Genomic DNA, 22,726 nt, shown 5'->3' with positions numbered 1-22,726 from the left:
TTACCTCACCCCTTTCTCTCTCTCTATCCCTCCCTCTCTCCTTCCTCTCTCTTTGTGTGTGTCTCTCTCTCTCTCTCTTCCAGCTCGGTGGAGAATGTCCTGAAGACGCTAGTGAAGAGCTGTCGGCTGTAAGTATTTTCTAGCACCTTCTCGCAGACACACATGTATGATGTCAGACCCAGAGCCAGTCCCTCATCCCTTGAAGCAGTTAAGGCACTGTAAATATTTGACCCGCTTAAAGAAATGGTTCCTACGCCGGCTAATCAGATTGGCAGCGTAATTAGGCCATTGTTGGCGGCAGTGCCGTGGTAGCTTCCGCCATGAGAGGATTAGGCTGCCCTGACTATAAGACCGTCTTTTGTTGTGGAAATGGAAAGGCTGACGAGCGGTGTGATGCGAGGTGTAGGCCACTAGGTCTTCTTGTGGAAAAAGAAAACACTTCCAGGTGGTTCATAGAGATTTGGTCACATGACAGACACAAGTGAAAATAGGAGAACATATTTCACAGCTGTGAAATATTTAAATAAAACTGTTAGTTTCTTAGCTTTCCAAGTGTCTGTATGTGATGACCTTGACATACCAACACATTGCAGATTTTAGGCACATGATACAGTTTTCAATATGGCCCTGGTTTACTTTCTGTGTTCGGTGTTTCAGGATGTGTGTTTGGTTTACGATGGTATTATTTCCATGATGATTCATGATGATGATGTGATTTTGCTCTCTAATGGCTGCTTGACTCTGTGGCTGCTTTTGGCAGGTACTTCCCCCTGGCCGCCACCCAGGAGATGCTGGACGAGTGGCGACCACTGCTGTGCCCTTTTGATGTGTCCCAGCAGAAGGCCATCACCTACTTTGAGCTCTTCCTGCCCACCATCATGGCCCCTGAGCAGCATGACCAGGGCTACAGGTGAGCCGCTGCTGCTTGGTCCCCTCTGCAGTCGGACTCCCACGCCCACCTCTGTCATAATAAACAGACTTTGAATATCTTGAACACAGACATATTTCATATATTCCTTTTTAGAAGCATGAATAGGAAAGCACACGCTCACGGTTCTAAGGCATTTGCATGTGTTTTTCGGTGGCCCAGGTTGTGGTTTGATGAGCTGATGAGTCTGTGGGTGTCGGTGCAGAACCTGCCATGCTGGGAGGGGGTGAGTTCTAGACATTTCCATTTCCATCCTTTTATTCAGGGCTCCTCCATCTCTAGTCTGGTCCCTTTGCATTCTGTTCTTGTTTTACTCCAAATATGGCTTCAGCATTCAGCACATTGCCCTTAACCTCACACTGTCCTCTGCTCTTTCAGAACCTGGTCAATTTATTTGCCCGTCTGGGTAATGATAACATTGGCTATGTCAACTGGGAGCCATATATTCCTAAGGTGAGTGTTACATCTGCATTCTGATTTAGTAAGTCTGGTGTCATTAGCGTAGCGGTGTTCTCTGACCTGAACTGACCGCTCTCTGCAGATCTTCACACGGATCCTGCGAAGCTTCAATCTGCCGGTGGGAACCAGTCAGATGGTGGTCCCGCGCTACCTTGCTAACTCCTATGACGTTGGACATGTAGTGCTGTGGATCTCCTCCTTGCTGGTGAGCACCCTCTTCCCTTATTTTGAGCCACACGGCGGGGTGGTTCTCTCTTGAGTCTGGCCTGCGATGGACAGCTGAGATGCTTTAGTTATGGAGATGAGGTCACTAATGTCAGTATTATGTGACATTGCTCATGCTAGGACATGTAGCATTGCAGTAGAATGCTAGCACATCCACTGAAGTAATCAAACAGTTAGGGTATAATCTTTGCTCATGTCAACTCTTAACATTACCCTGGTCAATTTGCAGAAGTTAGAGCAAGGAAGTATCTCTTTGCTTACTCATGGCATGCAGAAGATGTTGCAAAGGCAGCAACCAACTTTCCCTATGGTTAACCCTATCTACTTTTCACTCATTAAGCTTTTGAAATGTCTGTGAGTTTGTTAGATATTTGTTGTCTTTAGTTTATAACATTGCTGGTGTTGGTATTTTTCTGGTATTTGGCATAGCATGGATTCATGAGATATTCTTGATGTTTAGGCTAGATAATCTGGGCGACAAATTATATGCTACTGGAGGCTTTTTTCCCTTCTCAGCAAATGCCATGGAACGTGTTTGGCAGGGTAGTAGGAATAAGTGGCTGGAGTGCTCTGACGCTGTGGAATGCAGAATGAGCTAACAGAAGCGGCGCAGTGCTGTGCTGTGCCGGTGTTTGCTGAGCCCATAGATAGATCACAGTGCTCTATTTGTGCACGTCAAGCTGACAGGCTGTCCAGAGTGCATGTATCGTGCTACAGTCTCTTTTCCATGTGTGCAGGGTGGTCCCGGGAACCCAGCTCAGAAGCAGCTCAACGGGCTGTTCAACAGCATCGCCTCATTCTACCACCCCTCCAACAATGGCCGCTGGCTGGTAGGTTCTCCAACCCCCCCCCCCCCCCCCCCCCCAACCCCCATTACAGTATAAAGGCCATCTGGTCTCCTGTGCTGAAGAGGAGAGGGGGACACTGTAAAAGCCATCAGGCCATAACGGGCTGCTTTTGAAGTGAACGTCCCCCTCTCCTGCAGGCTCTGTTTTGTGGGCTTCCCGCAACACTGTCTGTTTACTCTCTACAAATGGCCACAGTAGCTGTGTGTGTTTACAGAACAGATGTCCCGGTGACAGCGCACACTTACATAAAGCACACACCTCCCCAACCACTCATAATCTCCAACCCTCAGGCGCTCTCTCACTGTGTTCCATCCGTGCCCTTAGAACTACTCGGAAATGTTTTGGGCCTTTTGTGTAAACTTGTCAAAAGCGATCGTTTTCCGGCAGTGTTTACATCTGCCAGGTCTTTTCCTTTCCCTAATATGAGTCCTTGTGGATGGTGATCTATTTATACATGAGCGAACATGCAATTCCACAAAAATGAGGTGTGTGTGTGCTGGCGAAATAAAGAGCTTTTGAGGTTGAAGATGAAGGACAAATGAGTGTCTTGGCCCTCCAAAGTGACGTATGTCTTCTCCCCACCCTCCTCTGTCCACTCGCTGGCCGGTCGTCCAGATGAAGCTGATGAAGCTGCTGCAGCGCCTGCCGGCCAGCGTGGTGCGGCGGCTTCACCGCGAGCGCTACAAGAAGCCGTGCTGGATCGCCGACGTGCCGCCCTCGCACCGGCTCACCGAGCAGGACATCAGCGACTTTGTGGAGAGCATGAAGCAGCCCGTGCTGCTGGCCATGTTCAGCAAGACCGGCAGCATGGATGCAGCACAGGCCCTGCAGAACCTCGCCCTCATGAGGCCCGAACTCGTCATCCCGCCTGTGCTGGAGAAGTGAGTGTGTTTGTGTGCTAATTTCGTCAGACGAGATGAGACGAAATACGTTCGTCAATGACCTTTTATTCCATGATTAAGACGAGACGTTGACGAGCTAATAATAGACATTTTGAAATGTGAAGAAATATCTCTTTGTTTTCATTAATGAGATGAGACGGGACTAATATATTACCCTGTGGACATTTGAAATGTATCTAGTTTGTCATTCAGGACATGACCAGTTTTCTGCTGTTCGCTTTATTTTGAAAGAGCTGACATTTAACATAGATGTGACATGTGAGCATAAAATGAAATGACACAGAACAATAATTTGATAGTTTCAGCACACAAGGTGTTCATGGAATATTGCACTTATCAATGCACATGTTATGCATTAAAGTAAGCCTAATTTTGGACTGTAGCTACTAGCTACAGCTTCTTTTCACTTGCTAAGTTGAGTAAGTAAGTGAATGAACGACTATATAGCCCAGGGGTGTCAAACTCATTTTCACCGAGGGCCACATCAGCACAATGGTTGCCCTCAAAGGGCCAGATGTAACTATAAGATTTGCACCAGCCACAAAATCTTTAGCATCGGTATAAGACTTCCCTAAAATCGAGAAGAGCAAAAGGTATCAGCATGATATGTTCTTTTTATTATTGTTATGTTTGTAAAAACAAAACAAAAACCTCTGTCAGTTCCATACAGTTTGACTTTTCAATGAGGGTCACTGGTCAGTCAGGAAGAGGTCATGCCATGGATTTTTTTTTTTTTTAGATTCGAGTATATTCAACTTAACTGTCATTGCACAAGCGAAATACCAGTAACGAAATGCAGTTTTACATCTAGCCAGTGATGCAAACAAACTGACATGTCAAAAAGAGCATCACTACACCGTTCTATACACATACAGTAGAAGCGAGCGGTCCCAGTGGACTTTTTCTTTGACGTTGAAAGGTGTTGTGTGGATTCTACGTTGCTCGTTTTGAACGGAAATGAAAATGCAAAGCAACAGGATTACAACAAACTTCTAGCCTACCTATGCTTGCCTGATCTGAATGCACCTTTTCTCGGTCGGAATAGGCTCACTTTTGGCCAAACAATCATTTGCTCGATTAGCAAGGTTTTGAAGCTGGATAGGATAGGACTACACACAATTATGCTTTTTAAACGTAGACGTAAACGTATCACGTAGTTTACAACTACCAATTGAAATCAAAGTAACTTACATCGATTCCCCTCTCAAAGAACCACACGCACTTCAAACAATCATGCGTTTCACAGGCAGGCTAAACCGAGCGCGTAATTTAGGCGCTCCGTTCGCTAAAATAGTTTAGAATACTGGTCTATTTTGTTTTCACAGGTTCGCGTTGCTATCACATCTGATGTAGCCAGTTACACTGATCATAGAGGAAGGTGGTTGATGTTGCCTCCCTGTCAGTCTCACGTGCGTGCATTGTATTGCAGTGTATTGCCTATACGCAAAAACTGTATCAGACCTTTAAAGCTCTCGCGGGCCATATACTGTATCAGACCCTGTAAGCTCTCGCGGGCCATATGAAATGATGTGGCGGGCCGCATTTGGCCCGCGGGCCTTGAGTTTGACACCTGTGATATAGCCTATTCCATACCGGAAATTTCAGAGTTTGTGTGTGTGTGTGTGTGTGTGTTTGGTCTCTTGGCATGCATGCTGGACTTAACATTGGGGGTGTGGCTGCATCGTCGATTCTACATTTGATTTTGCAGTTTGAGATCGAGATGTAATTTCGATCGATATTCGTCTTAAGACCAAAATCGTAACACCAAGACTAAATAAAAAAAAAAATAGGTGACACCATTAACACTAGTCTGTGTTTGTTTGAGTAAGTTTACCACTGCTCTATAGTAGAAAAATGTCATTTTAAAGAGGGGTGAGAAAATGCCTGTATGTACAGTATGTGTGGAACTTTGATGTTGCACAAGCTGTGGAGTTTTACAGTGAAAATGTTTTTTATATAGAAATCTGGCCATGCACTAATTATCTTGAGCCAGATGGGAGAATGTTGAATTATGTATATGATCTCTACAGGGGTCTTGCAGAAACTCTGATGTAAACAGAGCAGGGTGTTACAGCAGCAACATCAGTGTCATGAGTTTAGTGCCCCAGTTCTGGCTCCCCCGTCAGAAGCCTGACATGCCACACATATCAGCAGTCATAACACTCCCAGGTCCTGTTGGACAAGCCACTTCAGAACATAGTTAACAACTGTGTCTAAATGACCATGTCAATTGATTGGCATCTTGTGATGTTCTTGATCCCAATCACAATGTTTCTCTTAAGTGTTTTGCTGTGATGAAATGCCAATGGGTATGTTAATGTGTGTGTATTGCCCGTTGTAGGACATACCCGGCCATGGAAACTCTGACGGAGCCTCACCAGCTGACCGCCACCCTCAGCTGCATGATTGGCATGGCACGCAGCCTCTTCTGTGCTGGACGCCACTACCCAGAGGGCCCAGCACATGTACTGCCCCTGCTCATGCGTGCACTGCCCGGGGTAGACCCCAACGACTTCAGCAAGTGCATGGTGGGTAACGCTGCTTTCAGCCACTCGCCTTCGACCAACTGAATGAAAAACACCAAGTTATGACACTATAACTGTCCTTTGGAGGAAACATGAGCTATTGGTAATTTATTGTGTGGTGCTAAAAACAGCTAAGCTAGCTAGCTCGTCATTACCAGCTTGGTCATTACCAGCTTGGCCATTACCAGGACTCTAACCATTCTACAGAAGCTCCAGTGCAGAGGTGACTTTTAGTCCAGTTGAAGGGACTTTTCAACTTCCCTTTTTCTTTTTATATCGGCTCTTGGACTCTAATTTTGATGCCAGTCTGGTTGCTGCACATCCTGAGCACATGTTCTGTCATCTTAGTCTGGTTTTCACCATATTAAACTCAATATTTTAAGATTGAACATTAGTCTGGCGAGGCTGCGCTTTGTTTCTACTGCACTTCGCGTCGCTTAAGTTTCGTTTTCAGCGCGTCACCGGCCAATAGCGTGCCAGGACTAGACTATGGCCGTTTCTGATTGGAGCCAAAGGTTCTGGCAGTAAACAGCGAAAATAGATCTGCTGGTTTCCAGCCTGAGCTGCCGGGTGAAATTCAAATTCCCCGGAAGTTCAGGCAGGGTTCACCCAGCCTACTGTCATCTCGCAATTAACAGCCTTTTAAACAAGCTCAGCTTGGGCTTATTGTCTGAATATAGGAAAAAAGCCTGTTTAGAAAGGAGCCAATTCACATCATTTCTATTGTTACCTGTACGACTTGTCAATTATGTATGCACATGGGTCACTGTTAAATATGGACCACTAACTCTCCTTTCTCCTTCTTCTCCTCTCAATTGTGCAGATCACATTCCAGTTCATCGCTACCTTCACCACCCTGGTGCCTTTGGTGGACTGCTCTTCTGCCCTGCATGAGAGGAATGACCTGAGCGAGGTGAGTCTGCTGCACGTGGACGCTGCTTACCCAGTGACACTCCCCTACATGACTGGGTTATGGATGAATGGAGATGTGTTCCATATAGCCATCTGTAACCTTTCCCCCTCTCTGGCAGATGGAAAGAGAGCTGTGCTCCGCCTCTGCTGAGTTCGAGGACTTTGTTCTGCAGTTCATGGACAGGTATGTGTGTGGTGGAGGGGGTGTAATGGTCTGTACATTCCCATGTGTCTGTACTCTCAAATCATTTGGGCTTCATTGGCAGGCCTGCCAACCTGTGCACATTTTGTGCAGCAACTACGTATTTCACACGGGTCAAAGTATGCTGGTACGTTTTTTTACTGAAAACGATATGCACAAACGAGCAAACTTGCAGCTTCTCCGGAAGCCTCCTATGAATGCTGCAGCGAGATCTTTTTCTACAGACTGCATTCGGTCCATTCCCTTTGTACTATATTCAGTTATGTCCATACCTCTCAACCAGAGACGGACCCCTAGAGCAAATCTTGTTGAGGGTGCCTTTAAATGATAGCTCTCACACTGACAACAACCTCTGTCTACTGTAGCTTTAATTCAGGTGAATTAAATATGTTGTACATTTATACATGAAAGATGGCACGTTATCCAAAATGTATCTTGCCTGTATGGTGATGTCTGTTTTTGGCTAGATGCATGAAAGCCGAATGAGCTTTTTTTTTTTGTTTGCTTCTCAAAAAATTCTTCATGGTTGGCAGGTCTAGAATTTGTACTACTATTATGAAAGAAATAAAAATATAGGCGATCATACGCTCCCATCTGGTCCTTATTGGTCCTACGAGTCAATAGGTAGCAAAATATTATTTCAGGAATGGATCAAGGACAGTGTGGAAGTCTGGCTTTTATTGATGGTTTTGATGGTCCTTGTCCTCATCAGCCATCTGCTACAGTGTCTTCCCATCCGAAATCTCCTCCTGGGGTCTGAGCCTTTCTGGTCCTCTCGCTCATTTCTCTCGGATTCTTCCAACTCTGTCCAAGAACGTCCATATCACCCAGGACCATTATCATTATGTCATATCATTAAGGACCTCTTCAGGGATCTCCATGGGCATAGCGAATATCTCTTCGTAAACGTTGTTGTCATTCGGCAACTGTAGGATGACTGCACACATGTAGACCAAGATGAGCTAAACTGTTGCGCTCAAAATATCTCTTCCGGGTTGGCAGGTCTGCATTGATGCTATTGTATGGATCAGTACTCTATCCAGATGGCCTGCTGCAGATAGACAATGGATGGGGAATGGTGGTGATGGTTGTGTGTGTGTGTGTGTGTGTGTGTGTGTGTGTGTGTGTGTGTGTGTGTGTGTGTGTGTGTGTGTGTGTGTGTGTGTGTGTGTGTGTGTGTGTGTGTGTGTGTGTGTGTGTGTGTGTGTGTGTGTGTGTGTGTGTGTGTGTGTGTGTGTGTGTGTGTGTGTGTGTGTGTGCGCGCGCAGATGCTTTGCTCTGATTGAGAGCAGCACACTGGAGCAGACGAGAGAGGAGACGGAGACGGAGAAGATGACCCACCTGGAGAGTCTGGTGGAGCTGGGCCTCTCCTCCACCTTCAGCACCATCCTCACACAGTGCTCCGTCGACATCTTCAAGGTCTCACACCCACACTAACATACATTACTCTCCCATAGTGTACTGTCACTATGTGTGCTACATGATGGATGCTTACTCAAATATGCATACTATAAAATCCATGTTGGTGTTCAGAGGACCATCTCCAGTGTTGTACTATCTAGCCTACTGTAACTGTTTTGTGTGTGTGTGTGTGTGTGTGTGTGTGTGTAATAGGTGGCTCTGGAGAAGGTGTTTAACTTTGCCACGGCCAACATCTTTGAGACGCGTGTGTCTGGTAGGATGGTGGCAGACATGTGCAGAGCGGCTTCCAAGGTACCAGTCTACCCCCAGTGCTGCTCAACACTTCACACATCTCTCCCCTTAAGTTCCTCCTCATCCTGATGTTCCATACTCCCTCCTTTCTTCTAATGTCCCTAATTCTCCTTTTTCCCTATGCTCTTCTCTCTCCTTTCTGTCTTCCTCTCTCTCTTTCTTCCTCCCGCTCTCTCTCTCTCTCTCTCTCTCTCTCTCTCTCTCTCTCTCTCAGTGTCACCCTGCTGAGGCGCTCAAGCTCTTCGTACCACACTGCTGCAATGCAATCAACCACATCACTGCCAGTATGTACCACAACAGCACCCAGCAGGAGTGACCATGCCATTGTGCACCAATTCAGTGTGTTTGTGTGTGTGTGTGTGTAACGGCCTGTGCCTCTGTTTCACAGATGAGGAGGTGCTGAAGGAGGAGGAGCTGGACAAAGAGCTGCTCTGGAATCTGCAACTGCTCTCTGAGGTGAGTCCCCCCTCCCTCCACCCCCTTCTCCACCCCCCACCCTTACGGCTCCTCAGCCCCAGAGATCAGCCGCACAGCTCAGGCCGCCTGCTCTCCAGCACACCTTCTACCACACTGGGACTTCACCGTCTCATGCCTGGATGTGTTCACTCCACATGATGGACACGGACTCCTGTGCTACACCCTCCTTAATCAATAGTCATGTGTAAACAACCCCACATCCTCCTGTGGGAGGGCTGCTGCTGCTGCTGATGAGTGCTGCACATGGCCTGAGTGCGTGTTGTGCTGCTCCCTCAGGTGACGCGCGTGGACGGCGAGAAGCTGCTGGCGTACGGGCCGCAGCTGGTGCAGATCCTGCAGATGGCGCTGCACCTGCGCAGCAAGCAGGGCTACAGCCTGGCCTGCAACCTGCTGCACCACCTGCTGCGCTCCACCGCCCTCATCTACCCCACCGACTACTGCAGCGTGCCGGGCGGCTTCCACCGCCCCCTCAACGACTACCTGCCCATCAAGGTGGGCTTCCTCCTCCAACACTTTACCTCTCCTTCACGTATCCATTTATGCACTCACTGGGACACCTTCAAAAAGAGCCTGTGAACTGAGAATATAGATGTGTTCTTAGTTTGATATACCGCACGTGTGTCTTCAACACGTTTTTGAATGTTTATTGTTGTGATACTCACCTAAAGGTGATGCTAGAACTGCTTATATTTCTCCTTTGTGAAAGGCTACCACCTCATGCAAACTGCTGATTTTTTAGAAAAACGATTTTAATGGAAACCTGCCTAGTGGCTCAGACCAGCTGTTCCTGGCCCCTCCATGCATACCCTGTGTTTGTGTGTATGTGTCTGTGTGTGTCTGTGTGTGTGTGACCCTGTGCTCTGTGTGTGACGTGTGTGTGTGTGTGTGTGTCCCTGTGCTCTGTGTGTGTGTGTGTGTGTGTGTGTGTGTAACCCTGTGTGTGTGTGTGTGTGTGTGTGTGTGTGTGTGTGTGTGTGTGTGTGTGTGTGTGTGTGTGTGTGTGTGTGTGTGTGTGTGTGTGTGTGTGTGTGTGTGTGTGTGTGTGTGTGTGTGTGTGTGTGTGTGTGTGTGTGTGTGTGTGTGTGTGTGTGTGTAACCCTGTGTGTGTGTGTGTGTGTGTAACCCTGTGCTCTGTGTGTGTGTGTAACCCTGTGCTGTGTTGTGTGAGCAGGACTGGGGTCGGGCAGGCGACCTGCGGGAGCTGCAGATCCAGTGGCACGTGCCCAGTGCTGAGGAGACGGCCTTCGTCTTCTACGTGCTGGACCTCTTCCTCCAGCCAGAGCTGCAGCGCCTGCACAAATACGCACAGGGAGAGCTGGACATGAGCCGGTCAGTCTCCGGCAACACACACACACACACACACACACACACACACACACACACACACAATTCAATTGCTGGTTTCACAGACCCACACATTTTCAATCACTGCCCAGGTGTGTAAAAATAAAGAGGGTTTTGCCATTGATTTTCCCTTCTCTCTGCCTCCAGTGACGACGTCCTCCAAAGCCTCTCCATTGTGCAGAACTGTCTGCTGGGAGCTGGCAGCATGCTACCCTCACTGAACGGCCCCCCTGTTCCTCACACGTGAGTAAAAACACACACACACACACACACACACGCACACACACACACACACACACACACACACACACACACACACACACACGAAACACATTTAACCTGTGTAGCTAACCTTCCCAGAGGTTTAGGCATTTGTACCAATTCCAAACACAGAGAAAGTGTACATGTACACATCTATAGCTGTAGACCTGTAGCTCTTGATCTGTGATATGAATGCAACCACACACACCCTCCATGACCTGGAACCGTCTTCCTTTCCCTCTAGGGTGCCCAGTCTGGTGAGTCTGGAGGAGACGAGCCTGTACATCGGGGTGGAATATGGTGAGCTCAGGCCCCACATCATCACCCCTTCTTTATCACCACCTTAGTTATGTATAGTATGTACCATAAGCAAATTACCAATATGACATTTCTCTCCGAACAGACACAACCAGGGAGAACTACAGAGAGGCCATTTGTAAAGTCATGAGACTCTTGTTACGTGAGTATGCTGCCCTCATCATTTGCTGACTGTCTAGTGGAGTCACATGTGCACTCTGCCATTCTTCATCCTCACACATTCATGTCAACAGGTCACATCTTGGAGCAGTCTGAGGATGACACCAAGTCTCTTTTTGCAATCATCAAGGTGAGTTTGTGTGTGTGTGTGTGTGTGTGTGTGTGTTCAAGACGGGTAAGGTGATGATGACATTGTGCTGTAGAACTGACATCTCGATTTGCCTCTCAGATCATCAGCGACTTGATGCACTTCAAAGGCTCCCAGAAGCACGAGTTTGACTCCCGTTGGAAGAGCTTCACTCTGGTGAAGAAATCCATGGAGAACAGAGTGAGTGGAGTTCACAGCCGCTCATATGCATCTGTGTGTGTGAGAGAGAGAGGGAGCACTGGCACTATTGAGACCGCTTGTCAACATTTCCTTTTGCTGTGTTCCTGTGTGTAGCTCCATGGGAAGAAGCAGCACATCCGAGCCCTGCTCATCGACAGAGTCCTGCTCCAGCATGAGGTGAGTGGCCAGGCCCTGTGTGTATGCATGTGCGCTCAGGTTAGTGTTGTTGTGTACTGAGGGATGTGTTTGGAACTGTCCTCTACTCAGATGCGCAAGCTGCTTGTGGAGGGGAGTGAGTACAAGACCATCCACCAGGACCTTCTGATGGACCTGCTCTGTCTGTCCACTAGTGCGTACAGCCAGGTAAGACACACACACACACACACACACACACACAAAGAGAACCACTACGCTCCACTGGGATGTTCTTATAACATTACGTTCCTCCTAATTGTGGTAGTGCACTATGAGATACCATGAGCAGTTGATGATTCTCTTTTGACTGTAGATATGCGTGTTCCTAATAGTGTGTGTGTGTGTGTGTGTGTGTGTGCGCACAGGTGCGGAGTAAGGCCCAGAGTGTGCTGTTTGCGTCTCTGGCCACGTATAACTTCTGCTGCAGAGACATCGCCCCCCGCGTGCTGGAGCTGCTGGAGCCCAACCGCTCGGACATCACCCAGCAGCAGTTCAAGGTCAGCCCCTCCTCCATCTCAATATGCTCCTCCCACTCCTCCTCTATCTCAATATGCCCCTCCCACTCCTCCTCCATCTCAATCAGCTCCTCCCACTCCTCCTCCATCTCAATCAGCTCCTCCCACTCCTCCATCTGAATATGCTCCTCCCACTCCTCCTCCATCTTAATCAGCTCCTTCCACTCCTCCATCTGAATATGCTCCTCCAACTGAATATGCTCCTCCCACTCCTCCTCCATCTCAATCAGCTCCTCCCGCTCCTCCTCCATCTCAATCCGCTCCTCCCACTCCTCCTGCATCTCAATCAGCTCCTCCCACTCCTCCTCCATCTCAAAATGCTCCTCCCACTCCTCCTCCATCTCAAAATGCTCCTCCCACTCCTCCTCCATCTCAAAATGCTCCTCAGCCGCACCATTACGGCAGAACCCCGCCAGGGTAGACATGGAACCAGGAGGAACTGTGAAAGATTTTACTGCAGCATCAAAAAAATAAACTCTGGAGGTTGATGCCTCCATAAGACCTTGGTAGTAATGTGTGTGTGTGTGTGTGTGTGTGTGTGCGTGTGTGCATGCAGGGGGCACTCTACTGCCTGCTGGGGAACCACCACGGAGTGTGTCTGGCCAACCTGCATGACTGGGACTGCATCGTCCTGTCGTGGCCAGCCATCGTGCGTACTGGCCTCAGCCAGGCCATGTCCCTGGAGAAGCCCTCCATCGTGCGCCTCTTTGATGACCTCGCCGACAAGGTGCAGCGCCAGTACGAGACCATCGGCATCGACTACAGCGTAAGTTACTCACACGTCGTTAAATTCACTTCCTCTCTCAAATGCACTGGTTCACTATAAGGTGGATGTACAGTATACTAGTGTGCAGGATGATTCTAGTTCACAAAAGTATGCATGATGCATGCTTGATATTAGATTGGAACTCATAGGAACATGACAGTATGCAAGTATACATGAGAGATCCCTATGAGAGAGCACTGGGCCCATGGCTGATCCTGGGCTGGTTTCTGGCTCCACTGTAGGTGCCTGACAGCCTGGTGCTGATTGGTCGGAAGCTGACCGAATCCCAGGGCCCCGTCTGCAGTCTGGCCACGCCCACAGAGACGGAGCTGGAGCAGGGGCTGCTCATGCAGCAGAGCAGGAACGCAGACGCTGTGGCGTAAGTACAACTGGGAACACACACCCATTACAGCCCTCATATACTACTGCTACTACACACGCGGTTACGTAGACATGCCCCTCCTAAACACACACAAACACATACACACACATACATTACAGCTCTGATGTACTACTGTACTACACACACACTAACACTGTTTTCACACAGTTATGTATACATGCCACTCCTACACACACACACACACACACACACACACACACACACACATTACAGCTCTGATGTGCTACACACACTAACACTGTTCTCTCACACCACTCGTAAACGCACACAGTCACACACATCACAGCTGTGATGTACTTCTGTACTACACACGCTAACACTGTTCTCACACAGTTACGTAGACATGCCGCTGCTAAACACGCACAGAAACTCATATTGTCAGACCTACTCTTATGTCCTCTAGTTTAATATGGGATTTCTAAGGAGCGCTTGCTTATCTTCTGTCTTGTGCAGGAAATATGAAGCCCTTGTGAAGGACCTGCTTGAATGTCTAGATGAGCGTGACCTGTGAGTACACCTGCCCATATTTGTGTGTCCATGTCCAGTGTGTGTGCGTCTGTGTTATGAGCTGCTGAGTGTGTGTGTGTGTGTGTGTGTGTGTGTGTGTGTGTGTGTGTGTGTGTCTCTGTCTCTGAGACGTTGGTGGGTTGTGTATCTGAGCTGTCGCTGGGTTGTGTCCACAGGCCGTGGAAGTTTGAGCACATGGCTATCGGCTTCCTGTCGCTGCTGCTGAGAGATGACTGCCCCCTCCCGGCCCCCGCCGTCCTGTTCTTCACTGAGTGCCTCAACCACGACGCCCTCGTAGTGCGCAAGGTGTGTGTGTGTGTGTGTGTGTGTGTGTGTGTGTGTGTGTGAAACGCATTAGGGCCTTGTTTAAACAGGAGAACATTTGCTCATGCTTTGTTCCCATTATTGCCTAGACACAGATTATGTCTAAGTGTTGCTCTGTAGAAGCGGTCGATGTCTTTGTACAAGAGCGTTACAGTGAAAGCTCCCCTGCTCTCTTCTCTGAACTAGGTGGCAATATCAGCGTTTGGTGGTATACTGAAGCAACTCAAGAGACCACGCAAGAAAATGGACGTCATTCCAAGTAAAATCAGTACGTTTTCCTAGCACATCTCAGTGACATGGACCTGCGCAAAGCCTCTTTCAACATACACGTATATATTCAAGATGATGGTCTATACAAATCATGCTGAGAGGAGTTTGCTATCCATAGATATCCATGTATGCACAGATGTATTCACGTGTGTGTGTGTGTGTGTGTGTGTGTGTAGGTGGTGTGGAGGAGCCAGAGGGCCTGGTGGGTGGAGACAGAGCAGGGAACCTGTGGCTGCAGTACCAGCACAGCCAGCTGCCGCGCTCCGAGGAGGAGTGGAACAACACCACGTTCGTGGAGAAGACCCACTGGGGCTACTACACCTGGCCCAAGTGAGTGCTGCCCGGGCCTCTCACTCTCACTCACCTGTGGGGCCCTCTTGAGTGGTGTTAACACCTGTCTGTCTTTCACAGGAAACTGGTGGTGTACGCCCCCGCACCAGAGCAGCCAGAGGACCCGACGCTAGAGGACATGAATGAGGTAGAGCGCACGCCTGTTGATGGGCATTTGCTCATAGCACAGAGACATGAAAAGGTCAGGCACTCTTGAATGACTCACAATGATGTGCATCAAGAAAAAGGGAAGGTTTTATATGAAGGTTTGCCCGCAACTGTATTTAGACACTGAAGCAGGAAAGGTGAAGTGAGCCGATAGCCCAACCCTGTGTGTGTGTGTGTGTGTGTGTGTTCAGTTGCTACTGTGTGAAGAGCTGCTCTCACAGGGCTGGAAAGGGCGCACTTTGATCTTTGCAAGAGATTCAGTCATCAACCACAGTCCAATCCTATCAGTTAGAGCAGTGTTTCCCAACCTTTTTTCCTTGAAGGTCCCCTTGCCTGTGTCAAAGACAAGCCAGGGCCCCCTACCCAAACTCCTACCCACATACACACACTAGCCATTGTTTTAATCAGTACCTAGCCTAGCCTGACCTGAAGGTTGCTTACGCAAGTTCAGAGGTCAGCGGTAATAAATAGTTACATGACTTTAGATGCGGACCCCTCTGCAATCTCTGGCGCCCCCTAATGGTTGGGCACCTCTGCGCTAGAAAATGAAAACTCACATAGTGAATGATGAATTATAACAACCACATGCATAGCCCCTTGAATGTCATGCATATAAGAAAGGAATTTACATGAAAATTGCTGTGACTGCAGTGCCAACCTCACGTTAAACACATCCAGACTCCGATAGAATGTTAGTGTCTACAACTTAACTTGAACCAAACATCTGTGCTCTGTCTCATGTCTGTGTGTGTGTTTGTGTGTGTGTGTTTGTGTGTTCAGAGAGAACGCATCATCTATGATCATTTCACTGACCCAGAGTTTGTGGACCAGCTCATCCAGTTTTTGTCCTTGGAGGACCGCAAAGGCAAAGACAAGTTCAACCCTCGCCGATTCTGCCTCTTCAAGGTGTGTATGTGTTTGTGCTCACATTACGCCAATACGTACTCAGACATTTAAATCTCCACCACACACACTCACGCACACACACACACACACACACACACACACGCAAGGACAACTTCAATCCACACCGATTCTGCCTAGAGCTGTGTGTTTGTGCTCACATTACGCCATAGGTACTCAGACATTTAAATCTCCTTTTAGGGAGATCTAGTCTGGGACAACAGAGTTCATAACAGTTTCCCTCAGACAAGAAAAATGTGATAAACTTAATTGTGATAAAAAGAAGCAGCAACACCTCGAAACATAAAAAAATGCAGTTTGAAAAATGTAGAAATGTATTTACAGCAAAGGTAGACCCACATTGTTTCCTTACTGTTGTGCAATGCTGTTTATGGTCAATTTGTTTATGGTCAAGTTTACACAAAGTAGGAAGTACTGTTTGGAATCTCTGATCAGTGTGATTGGTAAGGCTGGCCCAGTGATTTCAAAGTTAATGGCTGTTACAATGCAGGTGTTGTAGATGAATCCCAATAATGAGCCACCAGACTCTAATCACTTTGGGAATGAGTGTACATTTCTCCAGGCTTCTGAAATCCACTCAAGCCAAGACTCCTTCATCTGGTTTAATGCGCTTCTCTCCTCTCCCCTTGTGGTGTGCAGGGTCTGTTCCGTAACTACAGCGATGCCTTCCTGCCCGTGCTGCAGCCGCACATGGAGCGCTTGGCCAGCGACTCGCACGAGAGCACCCAGCGCTGTGTGGCCGAGATCATCGCCGGCCTCGTCAGGGGCAGCAAGCACTGGAAATACCAAAAGGTACTGTCATCACTCATCTCCTCCTTTACCACACACACACACACACACACACACACACACACACACACACACACACACACACACACACACACAGACTGACCCATTTGTTCACTCACTGTTGACATTCTCTCCACACACACCCATATATGGCCGGTGTGGTGTGGTGTAGGCGGTGTAACTGATATGGGGGGTGGTGGTTGTGTGTTCCAGGTGGAGGCCCTGTGGCAGTTCCTGATGCCCCTCATGCGTACCGCTCTGTCCCGCATCACTGTGGAAACCTACACCGACTGGGGCACCTGCGTGGCCACCGCCTGTGTAAGTACCCCCCTGAGATCCTTCTGTGTGTGTGTGTGTGTGTGTGTGTGTGTGAGTGCACATAAGGGTGGAGCAGCATGTGATATGGACGGGTGTGGTGGTTCTGGTTGTGGTGTTTATCGTGCTTGTGCATGGTCTGATATGGAGGTGTGTGTTGTGCATGATCTGATGTGGAGGTGTGTGTTGTGCATGATCTGATATGGAGGTGTGTGTTGTGCATGGTCTGATATGGAGGTGTGTGTTGTGCATGGTCTGATATGGAGGTGTGTGTTGTGCATGATCTGATGTGGATGTTGTGTGTGCAGGAGAGCCGTGACCCCCGTAAGCTCCACTGGCTGCTTGAGATGCTGATGGAGTCGCCCCTCAGTGGAGAAGGAGGCTCGTTCGTGGACGCCTGGTGAGGAGTGGCTCTGCTCGTCTGTGGTGACATACTGTGGTCAGCCTGATGGATAAATGAGATGTTCTGACCCCTCGTCTCTTGCCTCTGTTGTCCAGTCACCTGTACGTGCTGCAGGGAGGTCTCGCCCAGCAGGAGTGGAGAGTCCCGGAGCTCCTTCACCGGCTACTCGAGTACCTGGAGCCCAAGCTCACGCAGGTGTACAAGAACGTACGGGAACGCATCGGCAGGTGAGCCACGGAGACCAAAAGCGATGGGACCACGAAGAGTCAGGAGCGACGACAATGATGTGCCTAACGCGTGTGTGTGTGTGTGTGTGTGTGTGGCAGCGTGCTGACGTACATCTTCATGATCGACGTGACGCTGCCGTCGATCCAGCGCACCACGTCGCCGCACATCCAGGACTTCACGGAGCGCGTGCTGGAGCGGCTCAAGCCCCTGCTGGAGGGCGACGAGGAGATCCAGAACCACGTGGTGGAGGAGAACGGCGTGGGGGAGCAGGACGAGAGGACGCAGGCCATCAAGCTCTTCAAGACCGGTCAGCACACACACACACACACACACAAACACACACACGGATACCTGTCTTTCTTTTTTGGGATCATAGGGTGTCCACTGAGATACATACTGGTCATTAGGGGTGGGAATTGGCAAAAAAATTAAGATTCGATACTATTGCGATATTTGGGCCACAATTCGATAATATTGCGAACATATTGCGATACACCAAGTATTGCAATTCGATTTTGCGATATATTGCTATTCATGTCTCTCATATTATTCTAAGTCATTACAAAAAATTAGGAAAATAACACTGTTCAACTTACTTTGCAATGGCATGGTGCATGTCAAGGTCCTTACTATTCACTTCTTGTTGAAAACCAAAATACACCCACCTTTTTCGATGTGAAAGTAGTGTAGAGTGTTGTGTACAACAGGTTGTGATTGTGAAGCCATTTTCATTTATTATTGCTGTTGAATGCACAATGAAGCACCACAACACGTGCCCCCCTTATAAGCGTAATAAGCTAATTTAATGTGATCAGAGTAAACCCTGAGTAAACTCGTCTCAAATAAAAGTAAAACGGATAATTAAATTATATAATTAAGTATTGCGATACTTTGAGCTACAAGTATCGATTTAATTGTGTGCACAAAATATTGCGATACTGAACAGAATCGATTTTTCCCCCCACCACTACTGGTCATTGAGCGCTGCGTAACACCACTGGTGTGTTGTTATGTTTGCAGTGTTGGAGTGGCTGATGTGTGGTGCTGTGTTTTGCAGTGTTGAAGTGGCTGATGTGTGGTGTTGTTTTTGCAGTGAAAGAAAAAAAATCGTGATATCAATTCTTAGTTAAAAAATCGTGATTCATATTTTTCCCTGAATCGTGCAGGCCTAGTTGAAGTGGCTGATGTGTGTTGTGTTTGCAGTGTTGAAGTGGCTGATGTGTGTTGTGTTTACAGTGTTGAAGTGGCTGATGTGTGTTGTTGTGTTTGCAGTGTTGAAGTGGCTGAGGTGTGTTGTGTTTACAGTGTTGAAGTGGCTGATGTGTGTTGTTGTGTTTGCAGTGTTGAAGTGGCTGATGTGTGTTGTTGTGTTTGCAGTGTTGAAGTGGCTGATGTGTGTTGTGTTTACAGTGTTGAAGTGGCTGATGTGTGTTGTTGTGTTTGCAGTGTTGAAGTGACTGATGTGTGATGTTGTGTTTGCAGTGTTGAAGTGGCTGATGTGTGTTGTTGTGTTTGCAGTGTTGAAGTGGCTGATGTGTGTTGTGTTTGCAGTGTTGAAGTGGCTGATGTGTGTTGTGTTTGCAGTGTTGAAGTGACTGATGTGTGTTGTGTTTGCAGTGTTGAAGTGGCTGATGTGTGTTGTTGTGTTTGCAGTGTTGAAGTGGCTGATGTGTGTTGTTGTATTTCACAGTGTTGAAGTTAGAGTGACCAGATGAGAGTGGGTGAAATTCGGGACGGGTGGGGGGGGGGATGGTTACACTAACTTTTTTGGTAAACCAGCCCTTTTGGTAAAACATAGCGCTTTAACAGTGCGTGTAGTCAGATCTTTCCATAACACTTGTTGTAACGCTAATAAGCCTAGCCTAGGCTACATAATGGCAAAAATATGTTTTATTTAGGCCTATAGGTCATTAAGAAAACATAGCCTAACAAATGTGTTGTTTGAATAACACAAACATCAGCCACTTTCATTTTATATGACCAATCACTTCTCGTGGGTGCTCCCTGTCCTCACGGGAACGGCTGCAACTTGTGCACTCGTTTGCTGTTTTAGCGGCATGTTCATCAGGTCCCGGAGCTGCGTGAGCCTCCATGTCAACAATGAATGAAAATTAGGTTATTATACTGTAAATTCGCGCGAGTAGGCTATGCTACACACATTTCCCCCCTAAACATACAGGCAATTAGCAGCCTTGAATGATTCGTTTTAATGTATCAGACAATAACTATAGGCTACTTGAGACTGCTATAATTTTCGGGACAATTATGGCAGGATTCGGGATTCGGGACAACTGGTTGTATTTCGTGACTGTCCCGAATTTTTCGGGACGTCTGGTCACCCTAGTTGAAGTGGCTGATGTGTGTTGTGTTTTGCAGTGTTGAAGTGGCTGATGTGTGTTGTTATGTTTGCAGTGTTGAAGTGGCTGATGTGTGTTGTTGTGTTTGCAGTGTTGAAGTGGCTGATGTGTGGTGTTGTGTTTGCAGTGTTGAAGTGGCTGATGTGTGTTGTTGTGTTTGCAGTGTTGAAGTGGCTGATGGCCAGTGCTGGACGCACCTTCTCAACCCCAGTGCCTGAGCAGCTGCAGCTGCTACCGCTGCTCTTCAAGGTACAGCTCCTCTCTGGAGGACGTCCAAGTTCTTAATTAATCGCTCCTCTCTGGCTCTGGGACGCCCTGATGCTTTGGATGGTGTTTTCTGACTCTTTGCTCCTGCATTCTCTACTGTCAGATCGCTCCTGTGGAAAATGACGACAGCTACGACGAGCTGAAGAGGGACGCTAAGACCTGCCTGTCCCTGATGTCCCAGGGCCTTCTCTACCCTGAGCAGATCCCTTTGGTGCTGTCGTCACTGAAGGAGGTGAGCTAGACACCAGGGCCTCCACACGGTGTCTAAACCCAAGTCAGAGTAAAAGGGAAAGCTTAGCGAAGGAAAACCAATGCACTTTATAGCTGAATAAGAGCTGAGGTGATTCTCCCTGTGTGCGTACTTGGCTGCTGGGACTGGTGGAGTGCTTCAGAGCTGACGCCAGATCTCTCTCGGCGTTAATGTAGCTATAAATGTTCGCTTTCTGGGCCAGTCAGAGGGGTGCTAATCTCATTTAAATAGAGCTCTTTATTGAGAAATTGAATTCAGATAGACGTCAATGTACTTGTTTGAAGATATGTGAGGCAGAGACAGAAGTGTTGATCTGCTTTTGCTGACTGAGGCAAGTCAAATAAGAAAGTGATCTGAACATTGTTCAAAGTCTCAGGATCAATGTCTTTTTAGTGCTGTACGGTGAGAAACACACATTGTCCTCGCTTGCTTCAATAGATGCGAAAGGCGTGGGAATTGAGCTGTTCATAAGAGAAATGGTACAAAGTTCACTTCAGTAGAAGTTGTTCAGCGTCGCAGGTAACTGAAGTTACTGGGTTATCGCATGAAAGTTGACCGTATTGGGTTAGTATCTTAGCATTTACTTGTCTTTTCCAATAAAATGAATACAATGAGGGAAAGTGCTGACATTAAGTAAATAGTGTGTTGAAGAAGCAAACCCTGACCAATACAGTGGTATAATATTGCCACCTGCTGGTCAAGGCTAAAAGTGTTAATCACATTCTATGCATGAAAAACGCTGTATTGTACCTCTCTTCCACTCTTGCTCAGTGCTCAACTGAACTCATTGAATTAAACGCTACCGGGTGACACTCAGATTTATTCTGCCTGAGCACCTTTATTCTATCAAAGACCACAGCCAATCATACAGCAGAGATCCTCTACAGTGTGTGGGTCTGATAAGCGTTCTCCATTTTTCACATTTCTTATCTGTCGTAACATTCACCAAAACTATTGCACTGTCAGCACAGACACATCACAGCGTGGAGTATCAAAAACAGATAATCTGACAATCGTGCAATTACGAGTTTGAAAGACAGACGAAGCTTCTTTGGTGAGCTGAAGATGATGGTAAAACTTTCTGGAGAAGGTCATGCAGGATTGAGAATTGAAATGGTCATATTGCTGAATTGTTTGAGTCGTAGTGAACTCAATGCCAATACCGCTCTGACGTGTGTGTGTTTGTGTGTGTGTGTGTGTGTGTTTAGATTGCAGGCAGTAGTTCGTGGCACTCCCGCTTCTCGGTGCTGACCTACCTGCAGATCATGGTGTTCTACAACCTCTTCACCCTACTGGATGACCAGGAGTCCGTCAGGGATGTCCGAGGGCTGGTCATTAGGCTGCTGGAGGACGAGCAGCTGGAGGTATAAGCACGCATAAACATCATACAGACTACTGGACACTTCAAACTTGTTACTGCCTTTCCTATTTCTGCATTTTGGGCCTCCTAGACTGTCCTCTCCTCCTATCATCAGGGATGTTGTACAAGACCAAATTGTGTGTGGGCACTAAGCAGTGTGGGGTTTGAGGAGCATGCACACTAATACTTACGTCATTGTCCTTGATATATTCAAAGACTTTAGGGGGAATATTTTGAAACTTCACTAAATCAGCTCTAGTAGATCAGGAGTCTCTTTACGTGTACTTATAGATATGGATTGTGTATGCTGCTATGACACATGTTGGCTAAATTGTGTTGTTCTTGTGTGAGGGAAACAAGATTTGGCTATTTGCAGAGAAGTAAAGTGGATGCAATGTTGAAACTTAGGGAATGACTTAGCTGGAGCTTATAACATTTGCAAAGATGAACCGTCTGCATCCTGACCATTTGGAATATAAAATTGTGTGTTTTGCTAATTGTAACCAGTGATAATTGTGGCAAAAACTATTAGCTCGGTCCAGGAGGATTCACACAGCACAACATCCTATTTAAAAGCTGTGAGGGCTATCATGAGCAACTATAGCCAGAAGGCTAAACAACCTGATTGAGGGATGGCTAATAATTAGCTTGGAACTAGCCAAGTGTTAATTCGCCTCTCATTTGCACAAGTTTGAAAAAGGGATTGATGTTCTGCTTACTACTTCACCAACACACTGTTAGTTCCTCCTGCCTT

The 22,726-nt window shown here is 47.5% G+C and overlaps 1 protein-coding gene across 3 annotated transcripts in view; it reads left to right on the top strand.

Moving 5' to 3' along the window:
• The window catches only part of psme4b (proteasome activator subunit 4b), a 31,925-nt gene that overhangs the window by 5,725 nt on the left and 3,474 nt on the right, over window positions 1-22,726 (top strand). For all 3 annotated transcript variants that reach the window (XM_062518728.1, XM_062518727.1, XM_062518726.1), the window contains 40 exons: window positions 84-128; window positions 761-910; window positions 1,091-1,154; window positions 1,307-1,381; window positions 1,470-1,592; window positions 2,350-2,442; window positions 3,076-3,341; window positions 5,704-5,890; window positions 6,711-6,800; window positions 6,919-6,983; window positions 8,270-8,420; window positions 8,616-8,714; window positions 8,929-8,998; window positions 9,103-9,170; window positions 9,468-9,683; window positions 10,363-10,520; window positions 10,683-10,778; window positions 11,041-11,096; window positions 11,200-11,256; window positions 11,348-11,403; window positions 11,503-11,601; window positions 11,716-11,778; window positions 11,869-11,964; window positions 12,162-12,293; window positions 12,868-13,077; window positions 13,320-13,456; window positions 13,934-13,987; window positions 14,164-14,293; window positions 14,498-14,579; window positions 14,758-14,911; window positions 14,993-15,059; window positions 15,860-15,985; window positions 16,643-16,795; window positions 17,006-17,110; window positions 17,416-17,507; window positions 17,606-17,737; window positions 17,837-18,045; window positions 20,259-20,344; window positions 20,466-20,594; window positions 21,821-21,976. In XM_062518728.1, the coding sequence (XP_062374712.1) occupies window positions 84-128; window positions 761-910; window positions 1,091-1,154; window positions 1,307-1,381; window positions 1,470-1,592; window positions 2,350-2,442; window positions 3,076-3,341; window positions 5,704-5,890; window positions 6,711-6,800; window positions 6,919-6,983; window positions 8,270-8,420; window positions 8,616-8,714; window positions 8,929-8,998; window positions 9,103-9,170; window positions 9,468-9,683; window positions 10,363-10,520; window positions 10,683-10,778; window positions 11,041-11,096; window positions 11,200-11,256; window positions 11,348-11,403; window positions 11,503-11,601; window positions 11,716-11,778; window positions 11,869-11,964; window positions 12,162-12,293; window positions 12,868-13,077; window positions 13,320-13,456; window positions 13,934-13,987; window positions 14,164-14,293; window positions 14,498-14,579; window positions 14,758-14,911; window positions 14,993-15,059; window positions 15,860-15,985; window positions 16,643-16,795; window positions 17,006-17,110; window positions 17,416-17,507; window positions 17,606-17,737; window positions 17,837-18,045; window positions 20,259-20,344; window positions 20,466-20,594; window positions 21,821-21,976 (4,597 nt within the window). The remainder of the gene's footprint in view (window positions 1-83; window positions 129-760; window positions 911-1,090; window positions 1,155-1,306; window positions 1,382-1,469; window positions 1,593-2,349; window positions 2,443-3,075; window positions 3,342-5,703; window positions 5,891-6,710; window positions 6,801-6,918; window positions 6,984-8,269; window positions 8,421-8,615; window positions 8,715-8,928; window positions 8,999-9,102; window positions 9,171-9,467; window positions 9,684-10,362; window positions 10,521-10,682; window positions 10,779-11,040; window positions 11,097-11,199; window positions 11,257-11,347; window positions 11,404-11,502; window positions 11,602-11,715; window positions 11,779-11,868; window positions 11,965-12,161; window positions 12,294-12,867; window positions 13,078-13,319; window positions 13,457-13,933; window positions 13,988-14,163; window positions 14,294-14,497; window positions 14,580-14,757; window positions 14,912-14,992; window positions 15,060-15,859; window positions 15,986-16,642; window positions 16,796-17,005; window positions 17,111-17,415; window positions 17,508-17,605; window positions 17,738-17,836; window positions 18,046-20,258; window positions 20,345-20,465; window positions 20,595-21,820; window positions 21,977-22,726) is intronic.

The sequence above is a fragment of the Sardina pilchardus genome, chromosome 17 (genome assembly GCF_963854185.1).
Source record: "Sardina pilchardus chromosome 17, fSarPil1.1, whole genome shotgun sequence".
Taxonomy (NCBI): Eukaryota; Metazoa; Chordata; class Actinopteri; order Clupeiformes; family Clupeidae; genus Sardina; species Sardina pilchardus.
Note: the sequence above shows the minus strand (reverse complement) of the source record. Positions and strands in the feature narration are given on the sequence as shown.